At 49.7% G+C, this 22,482-nt stretch overlaps 1 protein-coding gene and 1 long non-coding RNA gene across 5 annotated transcripts in view; both read left to right on the top strand.

The window, feature by feature from the left end:
• ASCC1 (activating signal cointegrator 1 complex subunit 1) overlaps nucleotides 1–22,482 on the top strand; it is a 35,865-nt gene that overhangs the window by 7,859 nt on the left and 5,524 nt on the right. For 3 of the 4 annotated variants that reach the window (XM_074544374.1, XM_074544372.1, XM_074544373.1), the window contains 4 exons: nucleotides 4,511–4,647; nucleotides 6,771–6,890; nucleotides 10,890–11,011; nucleotides 13,027–13,106. In XM_074544374.1, coding sequence (XP_074400475.1) covers nucleotides 4,511–4,647; nucleotides 6,771–6,890; nucleotides 10,890–11,011; nucleotides 13,027–13,106 — 459 coding nt within the window. Of the gene's footprint in view, nucleotides 1–4,510; nucleotides 4,648–6,770; nucleotides 6,891–9,298; nucleotides 9,708–10,889; nucleotides 11,012–13,026; nucleotides 13,107–22,482 lie in introns of those variants that run through there. The other variant, XM_074544375.1, reaches the window with a different exon arrangement.
• On the top strand, nucleotides 13,252–21,443 carry LOC141729639 (uncharacterized). The gene is made up of 2 exons (XR_012581043.1): nucleotides 13,252–17,411; nucleotides 17,633–21,443. It is a non-coding gene; the product is annotated as an uncharacterized LOC141729639 (long non-coding RNA).

Here is a 22,482-nt window from a genome sequence, read left to right as displayed (position 1 = left end):
GCTGGGCTGGACGGGGGAGAGATCTGACCTCTTCGCTGCGACGTCCCAAGAGAGAGTGCCAAGGGCAGTGCCCTGCTTTTAACCCCTGTGTATTCTCGGAGGTGTGTCCAAACCCCACTGGCTACACCGGGTGCCAGTCTCAAACCCAAAACCTTCATTGGTTTGACCACAGCTTCCCAGAATTCCCACTCCTTCCTGGTCAAACCACCACAGCTTGGCATCCTGGACTCCATGTATTTGATTCTCCTCCTCCTCCAGCTGTCTGCCAGCAGGTCCTGTGGATCTCTGTGGTCCCTCCCTGTGGCCTTGCCTGCTGCAGTAACCTCAGTCTGTCCCATACCACCTACTGGCTTCTGGCTGCTCTAGTGTTGGATGAGTGTTACAAGGATCTTTCTAAGTCCTTTCAGTTTCTAAGATGTGTGTTTTGTCCACCTTTGCAGGCAGTGCTGTTGTTTGTGCTCCCCTCCAGTGTTTTCAGTCCTGCAGCACACCAGGCTCACCCAGGCCCAGCCCTTCTCCCTGCAGAACACTCATTTTCCTGCCTCCTTGGTGGGTTGCATCTCTGCAGCCCTCCTGCACTGGTGATCCTGCTTGCTCTCCAAACCCCTCCTGGTCTTGTCTGTGACATTGTGTCTCTTGTTTACTCTTAAATGTCAGTTTGCATCTCTGGGGGGAGAGGATTTGTCTGCCATCTCTTACAAACATGTTCACAGACTTTGTGCATTCCTCAAGTGCTGTCAGTCGCGTTTGGAAGGAGCTGCCTGCAAACCTTCACATGCTCCTTGTCTCAGAAAACTGCAGCAATCCAGCCTTGGTCAGGGAAGTGCTGAGACCAAGCACTGGCCATGTTCATCTTTCCTACTCCTGCCTGTCCTTCTGTCTGTCCTGCAGGTTTTGTCCTGTGTCTAGACAGCTCCAAGTCCCATAAGGGCCTGAAATGTTCCTGGCACTGCTTACATCAGCTCTAGAGTTGCAATTTTGAGTTTGAATTGTGGAACTCAGTCAGTAACAGGTATTCAGGGGGTTGCATATGCTTGGCCTAGGAATATATAGTGCTTTATTTTCCTGCTCTTCCTTCTCCTGGTATTAGCAGAAGGGTTTCTGGATATATTTATTGCTTCCTGTTAGTTGTGGAGTGCAGTGCAGCCCTGTGCCTCCCTCAATCACTCCTGCAGCCAGTAATGCCACTCTAATACCACTTTATCTCACAGCAGGGTCTGCTAGAAAGCACATCAGTAATGAAAAACAGTAATTCAAAACTGTGCCTCACAGAGCAATAAAAGAGCTTATAGATTTGTCCAAAGGAATGGGATTTCTCGGAATACTTGGGGAAATCTGAATAGGTTTCAGTGACAGAAGTGGGGTGTTTCTCTACCTGGTGCAAAACATCACAGAATGAGGTGAACTTCAGCTTTTGAATGAGGGATAATAATGGCAAGGAAGGGAAAGGAGCAGGGGTGTGTGTGTATGTTGTGTGTGTGAGAATCTCTTCTGGCCATTGAGCATTTGTGAGGGACTCTGTTTCTCTCTGAAGCAGTTACCATGACAACCATTCATTTATATTTTATAGCATTTTGTTGGTAGGTATTTGCTTTCTAAGTTTTTTTTGTGTGTGTGTCTTTAAATGCTTTTAGAAGATAAACCTTGTGCTGAAATACAGAACCCTTCAGGTGTTGTTCATGCTGTGCAGTCAGGGCTGGCAGGGAAATGAAGCAGGGCTGAGGGGAGGTTCTTTTAGGTTAATTTAATGTAAATATGGGGAGGTGGCTCACCTGGACAGGCTCATCACTGATGTGGTGCAGTGGGAGGTCTGGACAGCTGGATGACCTTGGAAGTGTCCTCTCTCTCACAGTCAGAGTGAGGAGAGCTGAGATGTCTGTCTGAGCATGCAGGTGGAAAAGGGAAGAGACTTTGCAGTGAAAAATCACAGTTGGGTCTTGGAGAGCTGTGCAGCGTTTGCAGACTGAACAGGCTGCAGCTGTAGCAGGGAAAGAAACATGATTGCTCTCATATATGGCAACCTGTAAATACCAAACATTGCTAATGAGATGTTTTATCTCAGAGTGGAAGGGACAGAAAGTGGGAGAGGTTTTTGAGCCTGTAGCTCTCCAGTCAATCCTGTGCAAATACTGTTTTCCTGGCTCACTCCTTTGTTTGTGCATCAGGATGGCACAGGGCACAGAGGTGGCATGCAGCATCCTGCTCTTAAGGAAAAAAATCCTGGAAAACATAAATCTGTCTGCAAACATTGGGAGCTCTTAAAAGAGTAGAGAGGGCAGGGCCAGGGTGGAAGAGCTAAGGAACTTGATCCCTGGGCTGAAGTGTGTTGTAAGTTAGGGTTTCCCTGCTACAGGGCCTTAAATTTGGAGGGACAACATGCTTGGGCTTTGCAAGAGTTGGAGACCCCAAATAAAACTGTTTCTGTGTCCTTTCTAAAGAAGGAGAGCAGAGGGTAGCAGGGGGATGAAAAAATGACTGAGTGGAAATGAGTTGAGTTTTTTTGACCATGACAGGGCAGTGTTAGGGAGAGGCATAAGCTAAAAAGGACAGTCACCACATATGGGTGGTGCATAAAGGGATTGTTCTTCCTGCCTCTCAATACATCCTAAAGAGCCCAGGTTTGAACAGTAAATTTTTGTAGAGACAACAGGGCATATTCCCCTCAGGTGACTCAGTGATTGCTGATCACACATCATGATCTGGGGTTGGAGAATTGAGTTCCAGCCTTTTTGCATCCTGGTGAGCAGCATCCAGCCAGGAAGGGCTGCTCAGACACCCCAGGAACGTTGGCTGCTCCAGGGAGAGCCAGCTCTGACACAGCATGTCTTTTCTGTGTGGGAGAAGTGGGATCTGCTGGCCTGTGAAAAGTAGGGAGTGCAAGCAGGGTTTTGAGGAGCTGCCTGAAATACTAGGGAGTAAAGCAGGAGGATTATCTAGGTCTGGGCCTGCTCACTGTGCGCTGCCCTTCCCTGCTGAGCTCCCCAGCAGCAGCAGTGTGGCTCATGGAGGTGACGTGCCATCCTTTGTCAGCTCAGCCCACACTCAGGTGTTGAAAACCTCAGGGGAAAATGCTGCTTTTGAGGCAGGGTCATGTTTACAGCACAAATTGTGCTGGGGCAGAAAATGAGGGCAGGCTTTGGCTTTCTGAGCTGCAGAGGGCTGTGTTGCTGTACCTCATCTGTGCACTCTGTGACCTCGGCTGGTTATCAGTGGCAAGGTTAAATCAAACCTTCCAGTTTCTGCTACCCAAGCTGGTTTTTTGTGAAGGGCCAAATATTCTCTGACTGCAGATATCACTGGAGAAAAAAGGCTGACAGAGAGGAATCATGCCCTGTCATGCATGTGAACAGCAGCATGATTTAAAGAAGCCACAAAGCTTTTACTGCAGGGAGGGGAAGGCAGGAGGAAGTGAGATGGGGCCATCCCTGGTGTTTGCCAGGCTGTGGCTGCTGGAGCAAGCCCCTGGCTTCTGTTTTGCAGCCTGCCTTGTCCCTAATCCAGCCCAAAAACTGTGCTGTAGAGAAGGGTCTGCATGTGGTCATTAGGCATGAAAAATGCTGAGTGAGATGTGGGGCATGAAACTCTTGACAGGCTGAGATACTGCAGCATTTAAATGTCTGAAAGGTTTTATTTCAAACTCTGGAGCACAGTAGAAACTTGAAAGCTATTGTTCTCAGCTGGTGCACTCTTTTCAGATGCAGAAAGGCTTCCATGGCCTGGCAGGTTGGCTTCTTCTGGAGTTAAAATTGGAGGTTATTTAATGCGCTGATGGGAAGTGGCCACTAAGTGGAAATAATTGTTTTAATATGGGCGTCTTAACCATCCTTGAGGTATTTTTATAAGTATCCTAGAACAGAATTGCTCGTTTCTTAAAGCTGGATGTAACCACTGCTCCACCTGGGAGCAGTTCCTCCCCAGCAACAACACACAGCTCTTCTTATAAAGGGAATTTAAACTTAATTCACCTCAGCAAACTATAGGGTGTATGGGAAGCAGAAAAGTATAATTATCAGAGCTGGTATTAGCTGTGCTTCTGTTGTGAGGTGTAACCTGTGTTTAGACAGGATTTAGAGACCATTTAGAGCTTGTCACTACAGCTGGTCTCAGTTTTATTGCACAAGAAATGGATTGAAGTTTTAAATCTGAGCTGGCTTGTGTTGAGTTCATTGCTGGTAGCAGAAGCTGCGTCAACACTGTGGAAGTCTCCTCCCAAAAAACCCCATCCAAGTGAGTGTTGCAGGTCCTGGGTACCAAGTTACAGCCTGCTGTCCTGATCTTCAGGCTGCTGTTGAGCAGCTCTGATGGAAGAGCAGGCAGGGAGCAGTGGTGGGACTGCAGCTCATCTGCCAGGCTGAGAAATTTTCAACTTGGAGTCATTACCAACCCAACCAGAGATAAAGGGATTGATGCCAGTGACTTGGTACCTGCTTTCTGTGGTGTTTATCCCTGTGGTGGAGCAGGGTGTGTGTGGATGAGGTGAGACACCTCTGTGTGATGGATTGATTTGTAGGATCACGGGGTCAGCAGCAGCCTGTTCCAGAACCCTGCAAAGCTCCACCTGACTATCGGGACGCTGGTGCTCCTGAACGAACAAGAGATCCAGAGAGCCTGTGACCTCCTGCAGCAGTGCAAAGAGGACTTTGTGGAGTAAGTGATGGGGGAGGGATGTCATCACCAAAGCCTGGAGGGTGGGGAAAGCAGCACTCTGTCTTGATGAGGAACAGTGAAGAGAAGAGCAGCTCAGTAGTGTTCTCTCAACTCTACAAATTGAGAAAAATTTAGAAATGTTTTGAAACATTTAGAAATGTTTCAAATGGAGCAGTAGAAATCACTGAGCAGCCCCAGAGAGCCTTACAGCATCTGTAGCTCAGCTCAGACCCTCAGCATTCCCTGAAAACCTGCTCTGCTCCCTTCTCCTCCTCATGTGCATCCCTGTTCTTTGTGCCTGAGCAGTTTTTGCTGCTGTCCCCTGCCTGCAGCAGAGGGAGGGCTGAGCTCCCTTACCTTTGCGCGCTGCCTGCAGTGGGCTCTGGCTCTGGCACTCCCCTCCTGCCTCAGAGCAGATGCTGAGGTGTCCTTGACACACATTCCTGGCGAGGGGAGCCATCAGGAGCCCTGTGAGTGATCAGCCTGAAAGCGCCCGCGCTGCTCTGGGAGCGCGGGCTGCCTCGCTGCCTCTTAACACCCAGCTGCAGATGTTGGGGCTTTGGCTGCAAGTGTGCTCCAGTGACACCTTAATTAGCTTATCTCTGGTCAGCTTAGTAATTGGAGATGGCCTGAGGGGGTGGTTTATTTATTTATTTATTTCTGCAACGCCTTTGCACACAGAGCACAGATCCTTTGCATTCATTCATTTGCTGCCTCAGTGCATGAAGAATTGGCCACGCTGTGCCAGCTAATATCTGTGGGAATTAATGCATGGCCAGAATTCATATCTCTGCCTTTAAAAGGATGGCTTCAGTTCAGCTGTTGAACAGAAATGCAAGTGTGTTTCCAGGGGGAGGTTCTGAATGCAATATTTGGAAAGTGCCAGCTTCCACATAAGTGGATTGAACTGATGCCGAGAAAATCATTGCTCCCTGTTTCCTTTAGTGAACGGGGAATCAACACCTGAAGGTAACCTTTAGTTTATTTCCCCTTCCACACCCAAGTAAATATACTTGGAAAATTAATTAGGCTCCCTTCCACCTACATAAACCTTCATTAGCTTTCATTTCCTTTTCTAAAGTGCAGCCAGTGCCCTCTGAAGGTAGCTGTGACCATTCTGACCCTTTTTAGAATATGTGACCTTTAGTGCTGTTAGTTTGGTGTCCATAATAGTACATTTGTGCTGTTTCCCTCCCAGTAACTATACTGGGAAGGGAAATCACGCTGCTTATTTCACTTGGGAGTCTTTGCTGAGCACCTCAAAAGCTGAACAGGAGTGAGCAAGGTCAGAGCAAAGTCATATTTGCCTCGTTACCTTGTGTTAGTTACATCTGCCTGCCCAGACACTCCCTGTTCTTTGCACGAGCCCTGGGTGTTAAACAAGGCATCACTTACTCACAGGGAGCACTGGCTGTGGCACCAACCTCCCCAGGATGCTCTGCTGGGAAAGGCAAGGAGGCAGAGTGCTGGGAAGCAGGTACACTCTGCAGGGTGTTTGCAGGTGTGGGAGTGCATATTATATCCTGCATGAAGAGCTGGAGCTGATTTCAAACCAGCTCTGTTTCCTGGCTGGATGGTGCACTCAGAGCTGTGTTCTGTATCAAGTGCCTTTCACAGCAAAAATCAGAGACTTTATGGTTGCTCTTTTCACAGGGAGGCAGGAGCCTCTCTGGAATGAGAACTTGGACCTTTTCCTTCTGCTGGGTTTTCTGACATGTGGATGGAGATCTCCATGTTGGCCTGGCCTGTGAACACTGACAAGTTGATTTAATGTGTGTCTGAAACACCAAATGTATGAACTCAAATTTTTTTACCACTCAGGGTGACAAGGCAACAGCAGCCATAGGCTTTTGAGTTTTAGGAATTAGGGAGACTTTTTGAGTTTGGGTTTTTGCAGTGCTAACAAGCTGAAAAATAGGGGACAGAGAAGAACTTCTGGGTGGAGTTCACTGCCCCATAGGCTCTGTATAACATTTAAGTCCCACTGTGGCAAAAGGAATATCTAATCTCATTCTCCTAGTAAGCCCAAATATTTGGTATATGCACAAGGAGCACTATGTGTTACATTTCAAGAGCTGGTGTGATGTTTTGCTTTTTAACATCAGGAATTTCTTGAATTTTAGCCAAATTACTGGAGGCCAGCCCCTGACAGTGGAGGTGGCAGGAGTGGAGTACATGAACGATGACCCTGCCATGACAGATGTCCTTTATGCCAAAGTCCACATGAAGGATGGCTCAGACAGGTGAGTTTCCCCTGCTCCTGTGTTCCCTTCTCCCCAGAGTACCAGGGAAACCCTCTGGAGCTGGTGGGTGTTCTGGCAGTCCTCAGGCCAGCAGTCACCAAGATGAAGTCATCCTTGCTTCCTGAAGCAGTCAAGGCAGTGATGTGTTTGCTCTTTAACTCACTCACTGCAGCTGAAGGATGTTATTTGTTTCTGCAGCAGTCTGTCAGGGTGAGTGATGGAGTCACAGCTCACACAGGGATGAGATGGCCAAGGAGATGCTCCTGAGAGGACTTAGAAGGCAGGAGGATTTGGCCTCTGCTGTCTGGTTCAGATTAACCTGGACAGCCTGGTGTGTTCCATTCTGCAGTACTTAATTATTCTTTAAACCCAGTTAGCCCAGAAGGTCCTCAGAAGAGCATGACCTGATTGCAGAGCTGGTTTGTGTGCCTGCAGCAGCCTGGAATGGGTGCTGGCTGTGAAATGTCTTTTGGAGCTGCTGCTGCAGGATCCTGAGGCCTGGTTGGTGTCATCTCCAGTGTTTGTGCTGGTCCCCACTGTGGCTGATGGCTTCAGCTCCAGAAACAGCCCTGCCCAGGATGTGCCAGTGTCTGGACAACTTTCCTTCACCTTGTTTTTGACAAGGACAGTGTCACCAGTGGCAGCACCAGCTTTTCTCTTGGTGCTTTCTGGCAGACTGAGGAAGCACAGGTGGGGCTTGGAGCACCCTGGTCTGGTGGAAGGTGTCTCTGCCCATGGCAGGGTTTGGAAGCAGCTGATCTGTAACACCTCTTCCAACCAAACCACTGTAGATTCTGTGATTAACACAAGAGCTGTTGTGCTCAGTGCTGCTGGGTGCCAGAACCAGGGAAGGGGAGTAGCCAAAAGAGCTTTACCTGCTGTCTCTGAGCCTCAGCCCTCTCTGCCTGCCAGCACTGCCCTTTGTTGTGTGTTCCCATTGCCAGAGGAGCATGGAGCAGTGCAGCTGGAGGAGGGAGGCAGTGAGCAGGGACTGGCTCAGGGAGGAAGGGATGTGTTCTGGCATATCCTTTCCCTGAGGGCTGAGGAGATGCTGAGGGGGGGCCCTGCTAAAGCCACACTTTGGAGGCTGTGTTGGAGTCAGAGATTGGAAGCGGGATAAGGAAATGAGGGGGAAAATGAAAAATGCAAGAGCTGCTGGGAGACAGTAGGAATTGAAGTCTTTTCTTGTCTCTTCCACTTTGAAGTCTGTCCTACCCTGGAAGAGGTGAGAGAAAAACAAATGGGGCAGGTGGGGAAGCAGGGCAAGGCAGAGATCAGCCAGGGCCAGAACACAGGGAGAAAGAGCAGAAGTGATTGGAAAGATGAGATGGAGACAGACACTGCGTGACCCAAATGTCCTTTGGTGGGTTTGCTGTAGAAAGCATCTAAAATACCAGCTCTGGGCCTCTCCTCCTGAGTCACCAAGCTCTGGCTCTCTCTGAGGTGCAAGGCTTGCCAGTCTGGTTGCATCTGAAAATAAATCTGCTGCGGCCTCAGGAGCTGGGAGAGGAATCCTGCAGAGCATAAAGCAGGGCCTGAATTGACAGTGATGTCTGCCTGCCTCTGGGGACAGCTGGAATTGTTGGCACTTGCACCCTGCTCTGTTTCAGATGCCAGCTGTGCCCTGTGTGGTGAGAACACACTTGGGCATAATGCTGGAGAAAGTGCTGATGTGCATCAGGGCTGGCAGAGCTGCTTTGGGCAGGGGAGGGAAGTGAGGTCTTCAAACCCACCTGGCCTTGAAACTGAAAACAGCACACCCACCCCCCCAAAAGGGACTGATGCCTCCACTCTCCTTCTCAGAGATCAAAACCAGACCTTGTGCTTTGCATGGCACCTGGAAACTGCCAGGCTTCTCTTCCACAGCAACTGATTTGCTTTTTGCATAGCAGCAGGCTCAGAGAGGGCCAAGCAATTTGAAGTTCTAATCCTTGGCTCAGGCTGGGGCTGCCCTCACCTGCAGGTTAATTCCCAGAATCACAGAACAGGCTGAGTTGGAAGGGAGCAGTCAGGGTCATTGTGTCCAGCTCCTTGCTCTGGCCAGGACACCCCAACAACACCACTCTGTCCCTGAGAGTGGTGTCCAAGTGCTCCTGGAGCTCTGGCAGCCCTGAGGCCAGTGCCAATTCCCTGTTCAGTGCCCCATGACTATCTGGGTGAAGCACCTTCTCCTGATACCATTTACCTTGCACTTCTCCCCTTATATAGTCCTTAGCTATTAGCAAGCATCCAGAAAAACATTTAGCTTTGCAGAGGGGGAAAAAAGGATTTTTTGTATTGATGGAGAGCAGCTTTTCCTTCCTTTGAGATTCCAGCAGTCACTGTGTGGGACCAGCAGTGATTATAAAGAGAGGACAAATGGTGATGCCTCCAGAAAGCCCTGCTTTGTTTTCTGGCCGGTGACACAGGTCGTTGCTGAGCAGCTCCCTGAACCTGCTGTGCCTTGCTGAGGGAAATGGGGAAGCAGTTTCTGAGCTGCAAGGCCAATGCCAGAGGAGAGCAGCAGCCACGTGGCTTCCTGTGCTGGATCAGAGTGCTGCAGCCTGTGCTGAGAGAGGTGTGTGCCTTCCTGTCTCATGCAAGATGTCCTGTTAGCTCTGTGGAGTTCCTGGCATGGCTGAGGGGTGGAGTTCCTTCCTGATCTTTGGATGATCTTGATCAGCTTAAGCTGTAAAGCAGGAGATTTGATTTATCCTGACTTAGCTTGCATAACTGTAGACAAAATTAGGGGTTGGCAAGCCCTTCTGCACATATAATGGCTCAGATTGAAAGAGGGATCATGCTCTGATGCCTCCCACATGGCAAATAATTTCCATTATAATTCATTCTAATTTGTTTTATTTCCTTGATTAACTTTATAACGTAATAAAGCACCATTTTCACTTGAGCTATTCTCTGTTAATTTGTTTTAGTATTGTCTGTAATGATATTCATTTAATCTTTGTCATTGCTTAATTTTAAAAATCACTGAAGTAAAGCCAGAAAATAGTAAAAAGCCATGACAATTGGTAGTTTGAGAGTCTTGGTATGGTCACATGGGGGCTGGCAGCCTGTGAGGGGCAGCCCAGAGGCAGCAGTGGGGTCAGAGCTGGCAGCCCCAGGCTCTGGGGACAGGCCATGCTCTGCCACAGCTGAAACACCATGGTGGGACCTCAGAGCAGAAAGCTTCTGATCCCTGGGACGTGCTGGGGGAGGCTCAGATTCTTCTGCACAGACTGAATACCCTCTGGCCTTGTTGTCAGAGATGGGAAGCTCTCATTGTGGCATATCCTCTCCACCTTTGGTAAGAATCAGGCACTGCAGAGATTTTTGGGCACAGCAGCAGCCTGGAAGCTCCTTCAGCTCCTTAGACATGAGCACAGTGCTCTGATCCCTGTCCTAGGATGGGTCTGCCCTCAGATCCTGAGAGTCAGGGCCAGGCACAAAGGTGGGAATGAGTCCTTGGATTTTGCTTGCTCAGTAGCTCCAAAGCTGGAGTGCTCACCAGGATGTGCTGGCCGGGTTTGTGGCCCTGTCACCGCATTCCCAGACAGCAAGCCCAGGGCTGGGTTGGTTATTTGGGGCAGAGAGGAGCCAGGCTCAGCAATCCCTGAACACATCCTGGGAGCCAAGGTGCCCAGGCCCCTGTGGGTGTGCAGATTTTAGCATTTGCAAGGAGAGTCACATTGTGTTTCCTGGCAGTAGGAAGATGCATCCTTCAGCTCCCAGTAACATCTGTCACTGTGAGTGAGCTCTGTGCTGTGCTAAATCTGCCCTTCCTCCTGGAATATTTGCAGCAGAAGCGATCACAGAGGAAGCTTTGTGCAACACTCAGAACTTTTTGCATTAGAGCTGAATGCTGATGCCTCTGCTCGCTTTCCATCGGGGACTGGCTGCCTTTCCTGTGTGCAGGCAGAGACTTCATTTCACACTTGCTGCCCTTCTGGCTGGAAAGCCCAGAGCTGGTGCTGCAGAGGCTCCTTGTTTCACATGGCCCTGTTCTTTCCCTTTGCTTCCCAGGTTGCAGATGCTGGCTGATCAGCTGGTGGAGCGCTTTGTGGCCTCTGGCCTGATGCTTAAAGAGTGGGACAGGGTGAAGCTGCATGCCACAGTCATGAACACTCTCTTCAGGAAAGATCCAAGTACGTACGTAGCCTTCATCCTTGCTGCTCAATGCATTTAAAGTAGTCCTTTTGCTTAGCAGATGCTTTTGTTTGCTTTTTCAGTGTGGTTTTTCTTACTTACAGGGCTGAGGGGGAGATGTCTGCAGGTAAAACCCAGAAGAAAATAAAGCAATGAACAAAAGTCATAGATTCAAAACCTTGGCATCCTGTAGCACTCACAGGATCAGGGAAAAATACATTCAAGTAGAATCATAGAATGTCCTGAGTGGGAAGGGATCATCCAGCCCAGCTCCTGGCCCTGCCCAGGACACCCCAACAATCTCACCCTGTGCCTGAGAGCGTTGCCAAACACTCCTGGAGCTCTGACCATTTCCTGGGGAGCCTGGGCAGTGTTCCCTCTGGGCAAGGAACCTTTTCCCAATATCCAGCCTCCCCTGGCACAGCTCCAGCAGTGCCCCTGGGTCCTGTCCCTGGTCACAGAGATCAGAGCTGCTCTGCACTGCCCTTGTGAGGAAGCTGCAGACCCTGATGAGTCTGGGTCCCCTCAGTCTCCTTCAGGCTGAACAGAGCAGGTGACCTCAGCCACTCCTCATGGAGGTGAGATCTTGGGCACTCTGTATCCCAGTGTTAAATTGAAACTGGGTAACAACTCCATGTGTTGTGCTGACCTTCAAACAAGATGAAAACATAATCCTCTCTGGTTAACTTAGAGACTGCCCATTTCTTTAGGAAAGTGATGCCATTGTCTTTCTCCTTAAATCAGATGCAGACAGATGAATGTGATGCGAAGCTGAATGTGAGCTATTCTTGAGTGTATGGCGTCTGCTGTCTCTGCCAAAAGATTGTCTGCTCTGAGCTGTCTCTAGCATCACTCTGATCACATTACTTTCTAAAGCAGCCCTAAAAGCATCATCCTTGGGGAGGGGCAGTGTGTTACAGCCTGGTTCTCCATGTGCAAACATGTGCTCTGGCCCCTGTGCACTGCAATAGGTTGTGTCAGGAATTCTTTAGTTGTTGCCTCTCTGAATCTCTGCAGGGACACTGATAACAGCAGGTGATTTGTGCCATTGTCTTCTGGACAGATTTGGCTCTGACTGCTGCTGGAGTCAAACAAGCACACCCAGGGTGTAGAAACCCTGTAAAGAGAGGGCTCAGTTTGAGAGCCCTGGAAATATGACCCCAGAGTGCTGCTGTGGCCCTGCACATGGGCAGCTGGTCTGGCATCCTCAGTCTATATTCTGCACAGCCCCATGAGGCACGAGAGGCATTCAGACACAATGGGGAGAGCATTCCACAGGCAGCCATAGGAGTCTCTTTGTATTCCATACAGGATTTGAACAGCAAGCTGGATGTTCACAGTTAATGATGGAGATGAAAAAGAAATACTGAATATATTCACTGAGGGAGGCAGAGGTGCTGTGGAAGGCACAGATCATGTACTTGGGGATTATATAAAAACCCAGCCGTGCTCTGGGGAAATGGATCTCACATGTAGGCTTTTGGCAGCTGCTGTAGGCCTGGGTTGCTGTTCTGAATGTGTGTGTGTGGCTGTGTGCCCACCCCACAGAGGCATCCACAGCACATGTAGGGTGCAGGCAGCACAGGTTTGTGTCAGGGCTGTCCCCATCCCGCCTGGCACTGTGCTGGCACGCTCAGCCTGGGATCTGGGGCTGTTCCAGGCCATGCAAGTGCTGTCTCACACCCTGCCATGGCAGGATGAGGGATGAAAACGAGCCAGGGAGAAGCAGGTGTGTTACACTGAGCAGTCAGCCCTACAGAGTCACCACGGCAGGAGCTGTGATTTGGGGCCTTTCCTCCAGGTAATAACAGAGGTGATCCCCATAGGGACACCAGCTCCAGCCCTTTTCCTCCTAAAATCCAAGTGGAAATGGTTTTTATTTGCACTGAGAACAAGTTTAAAGATGGTTTATTAGCTGGCAGCTGACTTTAGGGAGGGACAGAGTGGGGGGTGAAGTACAGCACACAGTTCTCCCATCTGAAGCTCATTCTGCTGGTGGCTTTTCTCTCTACAGCTGAAGAACGAAGCAACACAATGCCTGGTAAATCATCTTTCAAGGAGCGGGAGTCATTTAATGGCCAGAATATCCTCAAGGTCAGTATGAAACAATTAGGAAAATGGAGCCAGCCATGGATATTGTATAGCCAGAAGAGGTCGAAACACCTCTTCTAAACTGCTTTTGTCTTGGGCTTATGGGATCTCCTGGGGCTTGGGAGGGGGGTAGGGGGGAAGGGGGGAATCTGTTTAGAAAATAACCAGTCCAGATCACTGGTATCTGGGAGCATTAGAGTGTTTAACAGGAGCATTCCTGGAGCTGCTGAGGCTCAGAGCAGGGATATGAAGCACGAATGCTAAGTGGGTGTTCGTGTTGTCGTTTACTTCGCTCCTGTTTTACCCTGGAGACTCAGGCTCGAGTTGATTCTCAGCCCACCAGAAAGAAGCACTTTGTTGCTCTTGTTCTACTCATATATATTTATGAAACTAAACCCCACTCTCATTTCACTTACTCTTTCCTTTTTGGGTTTTAATTTCTGCTATTGATTTGCTCCAGAAAGATACTGGGTAGTGGTAGAGAGTCCCACCAGGATCCAAGGGCTTTGGCAGTGATCAGAGGTTAGAAAACACAATCCCCCAGACTGTGCAGGTTGGGAAAGGCTCAAAGGGGAGCACACTGCAGACTCCCAGGCTTTGCCAGCCAGGGTTGGGGCTGCAGGCAGCCTCTGCTGCTCATCCAGATGGCTGTGGCAGACTGATGCTGTGCTGCTTGACCCCTGCAAGTGTCCAGAGAGAAAAGAGATGCACACAGGAGCAGAAATGGAGAACAGCACCAGCATGTAAGCAAATCTGCAATCCTCATTGTGTGAGAGGATTTGTTGCAGGCAGCTCTGATAAGAGGGAGCGAGGACAATGCATGGGTACATTTGGGAAGGGTAAGAAGATAGTCTGGCAATGAAGATACATGAGAGAGGATGCAGGCTGGGTGGGAGCTGGATGACCCAGAAGGACTTTAGAGCCCTCCCAGAGGAGGGGAAGAGTGAGCTTTATTTGTATTTACAGTCTTAATAATGTATCAGGCACTGGATGCAGGGGGGTGTGAAGGCAGGGAGTGGAACTGATTGATCTGTGTGCAGAGGACAAACAAAGGGACAAAATTAGGTTAAGCTCTCATTGTCCTCAAACGGTCTGTGCAAGCGTGGTGTCATGACTCAGCGTCACCACGTGTTGAGTGTGCAGTGTGAGACTGCAGTATTGCAAGCTGGAGCAGGGAAGCCACAGCCCTGGTCCTTTTCTTGATGTGATCTGCAGTTTTGGATAGCTCCCAGTGTTGGGAGGGGCAGCTCTGGAAGGGGGAAATTTGTGTCAGGAGCCCGGAGTGCCTGCAGGACTCCCCTTTTTCCACATTCACCTTCAGTCCTTTCTCACTTCTGTTGAACTTGTCCTCAGGCTTTAGAGACACATAAAATCAAACTGTGGGTCTTCCTCCGTGCTCTCATCCCAAAGCGGGCGTGATTGGGACGGTATTAAAGATGCTCCCTCTGCTGGTCACACCGTTTGTGGGGTCTGAGGATCTGGGGAAGGGTCATAGGGTGCACGGTGCTTGGAAATGCAACCGCGCTCCTTCCGAGGCTACTTCTTATTCTTGATGCTCTCTGGAATAAGAGCCCGATGCATTTTTAAAGCTCCTAATTGATTTTGTTCTGACGTAGCCAAAAGAGCTGCTGGCTGTTTGGACTGCTGGTAATTACTTCAAAGCATGTCTTGCCACAAGAAATGTCATCCTTCTCTCCCACCTCCACTACATTTCCTAACCTGCCCACTTCGTATTTCCCTTTGGTCTCCCACGTGCCTGCAGCAGAAGGCCCGTTGGCATTAATTAATTACATGAGTCATAAATAGCTGCAGGCTCCTTACCGGAGCAGCCCAGCCTCGGTGAGGCACTGATGCATTTCAGCATGACCTTGCAGGGATGCGCCAGCTCCCTCCCAGCCTGCTTTTATATCCATTATTTATCTTCTGCTGGGGAGGCTGCCCTCTCACAAAGTGGCTTCATTAACTTTTGCACCAGGATCTAAAGGAAGGGCTGTTAATGAATATGGCTGCACTTAGGCAGGCTGGTGGGAGGGAGGGCCATGTGCCCTGCATGTGATTCCAGGCGGTGGGACTCTGTGAGAGCTCTGCTGAGTGGCTGTGTTCCCACTTGGAACGCTAACAAAGCATGGCTGCTGGTAGGAGGGGAAGTGGGAAAACTCAGGTTTCATCACTCTCACTGCCATTGTGCAGCCCTGTGGGGCCAAAGGCTCAGGGCAGGGCTGGAGCTGTCGGGGAACAGAGCAGGATGGGAGTGCTGTGGCTCTGCTGTTCCATGGTCAGAGCTGGGCTGTGTGTCTGTCTGTGTCTGTCTGTGTGTGCGTGCAGATGCGCTGGCAGCACATGTTTGCTGATAACATGCCTGTGCTACACCAGGTTCCAGCTGGTATTTTGCTTTCAGCTGAACTAATCAGAATTTTATTTAATAATCCTTTGTTCTACCCATTCCACGGAGTTAAACATACACTCCTATTTGTGCTAATAAATGGTTGTGCAGGCCGGTACCTTCCCACACTGCTCAGAAAATAGATCCTGTAGGATGACTTGCGTTTGGGAGTTTAAATTACTTCTGTCTTGAAGAATATCCCTGAAAAAGGTTTCCTGGCATAGGTGGGGCTGAGAGCCCAAGGGGCTGTGTGAGATTTGTGTCCAGCGGAGCTTTGGGCATGCCAAAAAGCTGGAGATGCTTCATGGACATGGAGCCATACGTATTCCCTCTAGGCTGGCTTTGAACATCCCAGCCGTGCGCCAAAAGCGTTCTCTGGTCAGGAGAGTGGAGGGAGGAGGCAGGAAAGAGTCAGGAGAGCAGAGGGAGGAGGCAGGAAAGAGTCAGGAGAGCGGAGGGAGGAGGCAGCAATTCCTGCTGGAAGGCCCCAGCAGCACAGGCCTGGGGGAGATGCTGGGTTGGCAGAGCCCTGCTGTGTCCCTGTGCTGCAGCTGGCACCGAGGCACCCAGGGCAGCTGCTGGCATCTCCGGAGAGACGAGGCTGCGCTGCCTCCGGGCTTTTATTTGTTTTTGTTTAGGGGGAAAAAATCCAGCTAAGGCTGCAGTGAATAAATGAAAAGGAAAAGAAACGCAGAAAGGCCGGCTGGCCAAAAATTTCTGTGGCACGTTTAAGGGAAAGGAAGAAAACCACCTGGACTCTCACTGGGTCAAAATGGAATGAATTTTGGCTTGAGTTGGGGTCTGAGAAGTAAGTGAATGGCCTTTGCCATGCTCAGACAAGAAGGAAGCAAATTCTGAGTGCAGAAAAAGCTGAACTCTGCTGCTTAGCACAGATCCGTGCATTAACAGCTTACAAGATTAAATATTGAGGGAACAGCTACTGAGGTACAGCAGCAGAAAGCTGCACATCTTATGTCTTTAGGGCATTAGGGGAGACTTTAAGCTGGGATGGAAGACTGGGAATGGGATCAGCCAAGGTGGTGACACATGCTGCTGTGCCCTAGTCCAGCAGCAGGGCTGCAAGAGTGCCCAAGGAAGGCTTCTAGGTCAAATAAAGCATTATTTGATGAGGGTCCTTCTCTTTTGAGGCCTGCATCAGTGTACTGAGTTCTGGCACTGAACCTGCCTCCACTGGGAGCAGGGGAAAGTGCATTTACTGTCTGATACTCTGGAGAGCCAGTGGTGTTCCTGCCAGCCTGTCTGTCCTGCTGGGTAGGAGCAGTGTGGTGGCTGGGGCATGCAGCAGTTCAGTTTAAAACATTGATGCAATGCCACACGGAGAGGTGCAATAGAAAAGAAAAACCTTGGCCTGAATAAACCCCTGACCCCTCAAAATACCCCAAGCCCACCAAGCTCTAAACAAATGAAGGTGTGCAGAGCCAGCTCCACTTGCAGATGAGGAGGGTGTCTTGTGTTCTGCAGCAGTTGGAACCCAGGCCTTTTTTGTAAATTTTGTTTGTGGATTTAAGGAGGCTGAGTCTTTTCCTGATCTATTTCTAAGCTGAGGTGAATCAAAGAGCCAAAGAACCGGCGTTAGGTGGGGATCAAGACTGCCTGGTTTTCAGAAAGGGTAAAAACATCTTGTTATCCTCAGCAAGGTGGTAAAAATGTAGATCCAAAGTAGGACTGACAGCTGGAACAAACACCTCACAGGAGGTGGCTGCTTGGAAAGTTTAGAGTTAAAAATACCAAACAAAGAATCCACTGAGGTGAGGGGAGACTGAGTAACAGATTGTGGTGCAACATCAGGATCTCAGAAATAAGGCAGTGCTTTCCTCACCTCGTTTTTAGAGAAGAATCAAAAGCAGAAATGAAAGGCTGTGCTGGCACTTTGCAGAGGGGAGAATTCCTGCCATTACCCAGAGGTACCGGAACAATCGAGGGGGCTCAGCAGTGTGCAATTAGAGCAACAGTGGGATGGGAGGATGTGACAGTTGAGCAGATGAGACTGGAGATCAGTTTGTATAATCACGGGGAAAAAAAGACGGAGATTAAATTGGGGTTGCTGTGAAAATGCTTTCCTGTGAATTATATTCTTCAGGGGGAGAAAAAGCCATATTCATGTTATTTGCATTTGATGAAACAGGAATCTGAAGTGGCATTTGAAAAATCAGAGCAGACAAAGGAGGGAAGATATCTTTGTTGGAGTGTTCAGGCCTTGGAGGCAGTGTTGGAGGTTCTGGGTGAAGGCTGAGCCACAGCGCTGAGGAGAGCGCAGTGCAGAAGGTTTGTGCTGCCTTTGCATGACAGAGATCTCTTTGGTGACCTTACCAAGAAAAGGAAAAGCCTTTTTTTTTCCTCTCAGAGGTGCTTGACACCCCTCTGACTAATTTTAGCAGGATCTGTGAGAGCTGGAGGATGGTTTGGGGAGAAAAGAGGTCTGAATGCTCTTTCCCCTGCACCTCTGCGCGCCCACCCAGGCCAGCAGCTGAGCCCGTTGGAGGTTCTGTGGGTGCCCCTGCCTCCCACCCAGTGAGCATCCCCCTCCTCACTCCCCTGAGCTCCCTGCTGTGCCACCAGCCAGCCAGGGCAGTGTCACCTCTCTGATCTTAAGAGGACAGTTTTTCTCCGTGGAGCTGGCAGGGGTTGAATTACAGCAGTGCCTTAATAGAAGGCAAGGACCCAGCACATTAAATGCAAAAAAACCCCAACCCACTGATTAGCAAAAGTAGACAGTTCATCCCTAAGGTGCCATGACCCTTCTGCTGGATAATTTTCTGTGTCTGTCTGAATTAATTTCCTGGCTCTGTAGCTAGACTCCTCCTCTGGTGCTCGGTGGGCGTAGTGAGAGGTCACAGTGACGGCAGCTCCGTGTCCCTCCCCGGCCTCCTGCCATCCCTGCAGCAAAGGCAGAGCCCAGCTCTCAGAAACTGTGGCTGCATTTGCTGTAATAGGAGCCATGGGGATGAGGCTTCTGTGGAGAAATGCACTGTTTGATTATTAATTTCCTTAAGTTGTACTGCCAATCTTTCACGTTGGAGGTGTAGGTCTGGGATCTTATCAGAGCCTTTAATTTGCCGAAAGGGTTTTTATTCTTGTCTGAAAGACGTGCAAAAATCTGGTAACCTCCAAATGTCCCACTTGTATTTGTTTCTTAGTTTGCAGAATGCCTTTCACCATAGCAACTGGGGTTTGATTTCCTGAAGCACATGAATTTTCATGGATTTGTGATGGGGGGAACAGACCCAAAACTGTGAGCTAAAGCAAAGGTTTTGCAGCGTGGAAGTGGCAGGAGCACCACTAGGTTTGGCTTGTGGGAAGGGGGGATCCTGGAGGGAGGGGATCTCAGCTGAACAAAGGCCTGCACCCAGCCCTGAACAGTTCTGTTTGAAAGAAATCCAGCCTGACAGATTAATTTAGACTATTGCTGAATGTCACCCTCCCCACTGCTGCATCACCCTCTGGCAGCTGGGGTGGCTTTGCTCCAGTTTTATCAAGAGCTGAGCTGAGGTTTCACATGGCAGCAGTCACAGAAGGATCAGCTGCTTCCCTATTCACAGAGCTGGAAACCTCATGCTCATCCCACCCGTGGAGGTCAGGAGGGTGTTGAGGGCAGCATGAAATGCACTCTGAGCTCTGCAGGTGAAACCCAGCTGGGCAGAGGCAGGGATGTTGCACACGTGAGCAGGAGGGAACAGAGCTCCAAACAGTGTTGTGAAATCAGGCAGAAACAACAGGCAGCTGCAAACAAGGACAGGTCCAGGAGGGAGCTGTGGCACCGGTGTGGGATGGAGAAGTTCCTCAATACCAGCCCAACAGGCCAGGGTTTGGCTTATGGGGGACTGCTCCCGACAGAGTCACCCCATGGAAATTAAAAAAAAAGGCAAATGTCCTTAAAGTGAACTTCTTACTATGCTTAGCTGAAGGATTTGTCCAGTTTTGGGTACCATGGATGGGTGCAAAGAGCCCAGGGGACAACAGTAAGATCCTTGGAGGGGTAGAAAATGTCTGCAAGCTGGGGCTGAAAGAGTTCTTTCAAGGATAACAAAGGGAAGGAGAGCAGCATGTAGGAAAAACTCTTGAAGCTTAGAAATGCTTTTGCCAGTAATGGACGATAAAGTGATAAATAATGGGCTTAAATTGCAGCAAGGGATCAGGATAGCCTTTGTAAAGGGGAGGATAAGGAAGCACTGCTCTAGAGGAGCTGAGGAAAGGGGGTCCTGATTGTTTTGAAGGAGCAGAGGTGTTGATCCAGGATCTGCCACCACCAAGCTCCTCGTGCCTTGGAGAAGGGGAGGATGGTGGAGCTGATGACCTTCACTGGTCCTTTCTTCAGTTTGTCCCTTCATGATTCCTCCATGGAATGTGTGCAGAGCACCAATGAGATGGCATCTGGGAATCTACCAAGAGCTTCTTGGCGTTTATGTGGCATTTGCTTTGGCTCAGGAAACAAAAATACAAAAAAGAAACCTCCCATCATGTGCTTTGGATCTTTCTCCATGCACTTGCTGCTGCTTTTTATGTTGGCAGCACTTTGCCAGAGAGACATGGTTATGTTGTTTCCAAGGGACTGCACCAGGGGTGTAATTGTAAGGGATTTTCCTGTGTCACAGAGGAGATAGCCCTGCCTTGGGTATCTCCCAAGAGAGAGGCCACTGGGACTCCTATGACACAAGATTTTCTCCCTCCTGAAGTCTGCCTGCTTTATTCTTCCTGAGGGAGATGAGGTGAAAAGGTCTCTGCTGCTGCCTTTTAAATCTTGCCAGAGGCTGGAAGAAAAGGAGAGGGGAAGGGCTGTTCCTTGTGGAAGCACTGGATGCTATATTGGGGATGGAGAGACACTCCAGAGCCAGCTGCACACTTGCAGAACAAACCAATCTGCAGCCTTGTGCTGGTGCTGCTGGGGACAGCCCAGGTGACAACTGCCCTCTCTGTCCTTCCCACCCCTCTTCCACCCTTGTGACTCTGCACAACATTCTCCAGGACTGTAACACCTGAACAGCCTTGGGAAGTGTTGCATGGCCAGCCAGCCTTCCTTTAAAAAGCCATGGAAGGGAAGCAGTTGCTAATTTGGGGAGGAGTTTGGGAATGCTGGGAAGAGCTGCCTCTCTGGGTGAATGTCTGCCTGCCTTCCCTATGCTTCCTGTGCGTTATTGCTGGCAAGCTTCCAAGCACAATTAAACCTCTGACAGATAATCATTGGTGGAGTGCTGTCCAGGGTGAATAACACAGGAATCAGGTATTTCCTTTTTTGGCACCAAATTGTTGCAGAAAATTTTGAAAGTCAAAAACAGAAGGAAAAATAATCTACTCATTTGACAAGCTCCCCAGGTTTTGACAGTTTGGCTGGTTGTGTCTCATCTTCTGGGAGCCACCAGGGGCTTTGGTTTGGGGTTTGTCTGTCATAGTTTGGGGGAGTTTGGGTCATAGCTGGGATGGGGTTTGGTGAATTTTTTGGGATGAGGAAGAAGGAGCTCTGCCAGCACATACTGCAGCCTGGGAGCTGTGGCAGGTGTGGAGATAACAGATAACAGCCTTGTGGAGAGGTCCTGGCAGGCCTGTGTGGGAGGTTGCAGGACTGAGGTGCATTAAACAAGTAGGTGGGATCCCAAAAGCAAATTGGAGGCTGTGCTTTGTGCAGCACAGGAGATTAATCAGAGAAGCTCGGATGGACAGTGTTTGCTGGAGTTCAGTGGACTCTCTTAGAGTCCATCAGTGTTTCTGAGTGTTGCATTCTGTTATATTCACATTTCAGGATTTAATTTTTCAAGATTTTTAATCTTTCCATGTTTTTGCCATTTCCTCCATCAGTCCTTTTTGCCTGGTGGAGTCAGCACCTTCCTGCTGTGTCTGGCATGGGATCTGCCCTTGTGCTTTGGCCAGATGATTTGGAAGAGTGATTGTTCTCTGCTTTTCTCCAGTGTTTTCCATCCCAAGCTGTGGACATGTTATACAAACTTTAATTCAAATATATCATCCCTTAGCAGGTGGAAAGATTTCCGGGGGGAGCACAGAAATTCTGCAGACAGACAGGTTTTGTTGCTCTGTGTTGAGGCACCTCTTCAGAAACGCTGTTTAATTTTTCTCCATGCTTGTCAGCGGGTGCCTGGCATTTGGTTTGTTCCTTCCCCAGAGGGGATAGCAGCACCATGACATGCTGATTTCCAACAGAGAGCTCCTGGCTCTCCAAGCCTGTGCCCTCATTCACCACTGCTGCCCATGGGGACACGCTGGGGCTGTGCTGCTGAGCGTTGTCATTCTGGGCAGAGCAGCTGAAGCTGTAAAGGCTGCAGATCCTCCAAAGCCTCCCTTTCATCTCTTTGGAGCTGTCCATGCACTGGGTTGTCTGTCGGCATGGTCCTCCTGCACGTGCTCTACCATGGAGGCACAGCCCAGTGGTGCTCAGGCTGTTCACACCCTTTCTGAGTGGGATCCTGGGGTGGATAAACGTCTTCCACCCAGGAGAAACAGCAGAGGAGGGATTGCTGGTGTCCCATCCTCAGCGTGGACCACGCAGCAGGAATGATGGTGAGATCATCCACAGCCATAGCTCCTGGAGCCCAGCCTCCCAGCCTCTTCCTCCCAGCCTCTCTGAAGCTGCTAATTTCTGTATTCATTCCAGACATGGAAAACAGGACCCTCCCTCAGCTCCCTGCCGAGGGCAGTGGGGTTTGTGAGGTGGATTGTCACAGGCTAATGACATTACAGTGCTGAGTCACCAGGGACAGTTTTGTGCTGTTGATCTGTAATAGCCCAGCCCTCAGGCACTGCTTTCTGGGCTGGAGTTCACAGCAGAACTGCCTGCAGTCCAGGGAGAGGTGTGTGTGCACATCCGTTTTGTCCCAAGGTATACCTGCTTGTGAGTGGGAATTTTTAATTGCCAGCATCGCAGTGAGTTGTTGCTCCCTCGGCATTTCCAAGGCTCTCAGCAGAGCTGCTTGGACTTTTTCATTAATTCAGGGTGGGTCTTTTTTTGGCTGCCTACTGTAAACGACG

Source organism: Zonotrichia albicollis, chromosome 7 (assembly GCF_047830755.1).
Source record: "Zonotrichia albicollis isolate bZonAlb1 chromosome 7, bZonAlb1.hap1, whole genome shotgun sequence".
NCBI classification, from domain to species: Eukaryota; Metazoa; Chordata; class Aves; order Passeriformes; family Passerellidae; genus Zonotrichia; species Zonotrichia albicollis.
The sequence above is the reverse complement of the archived record's forward strand: the minus strand, read 5'-3'. Positions and strand labels throughout refer to the sequence as shown.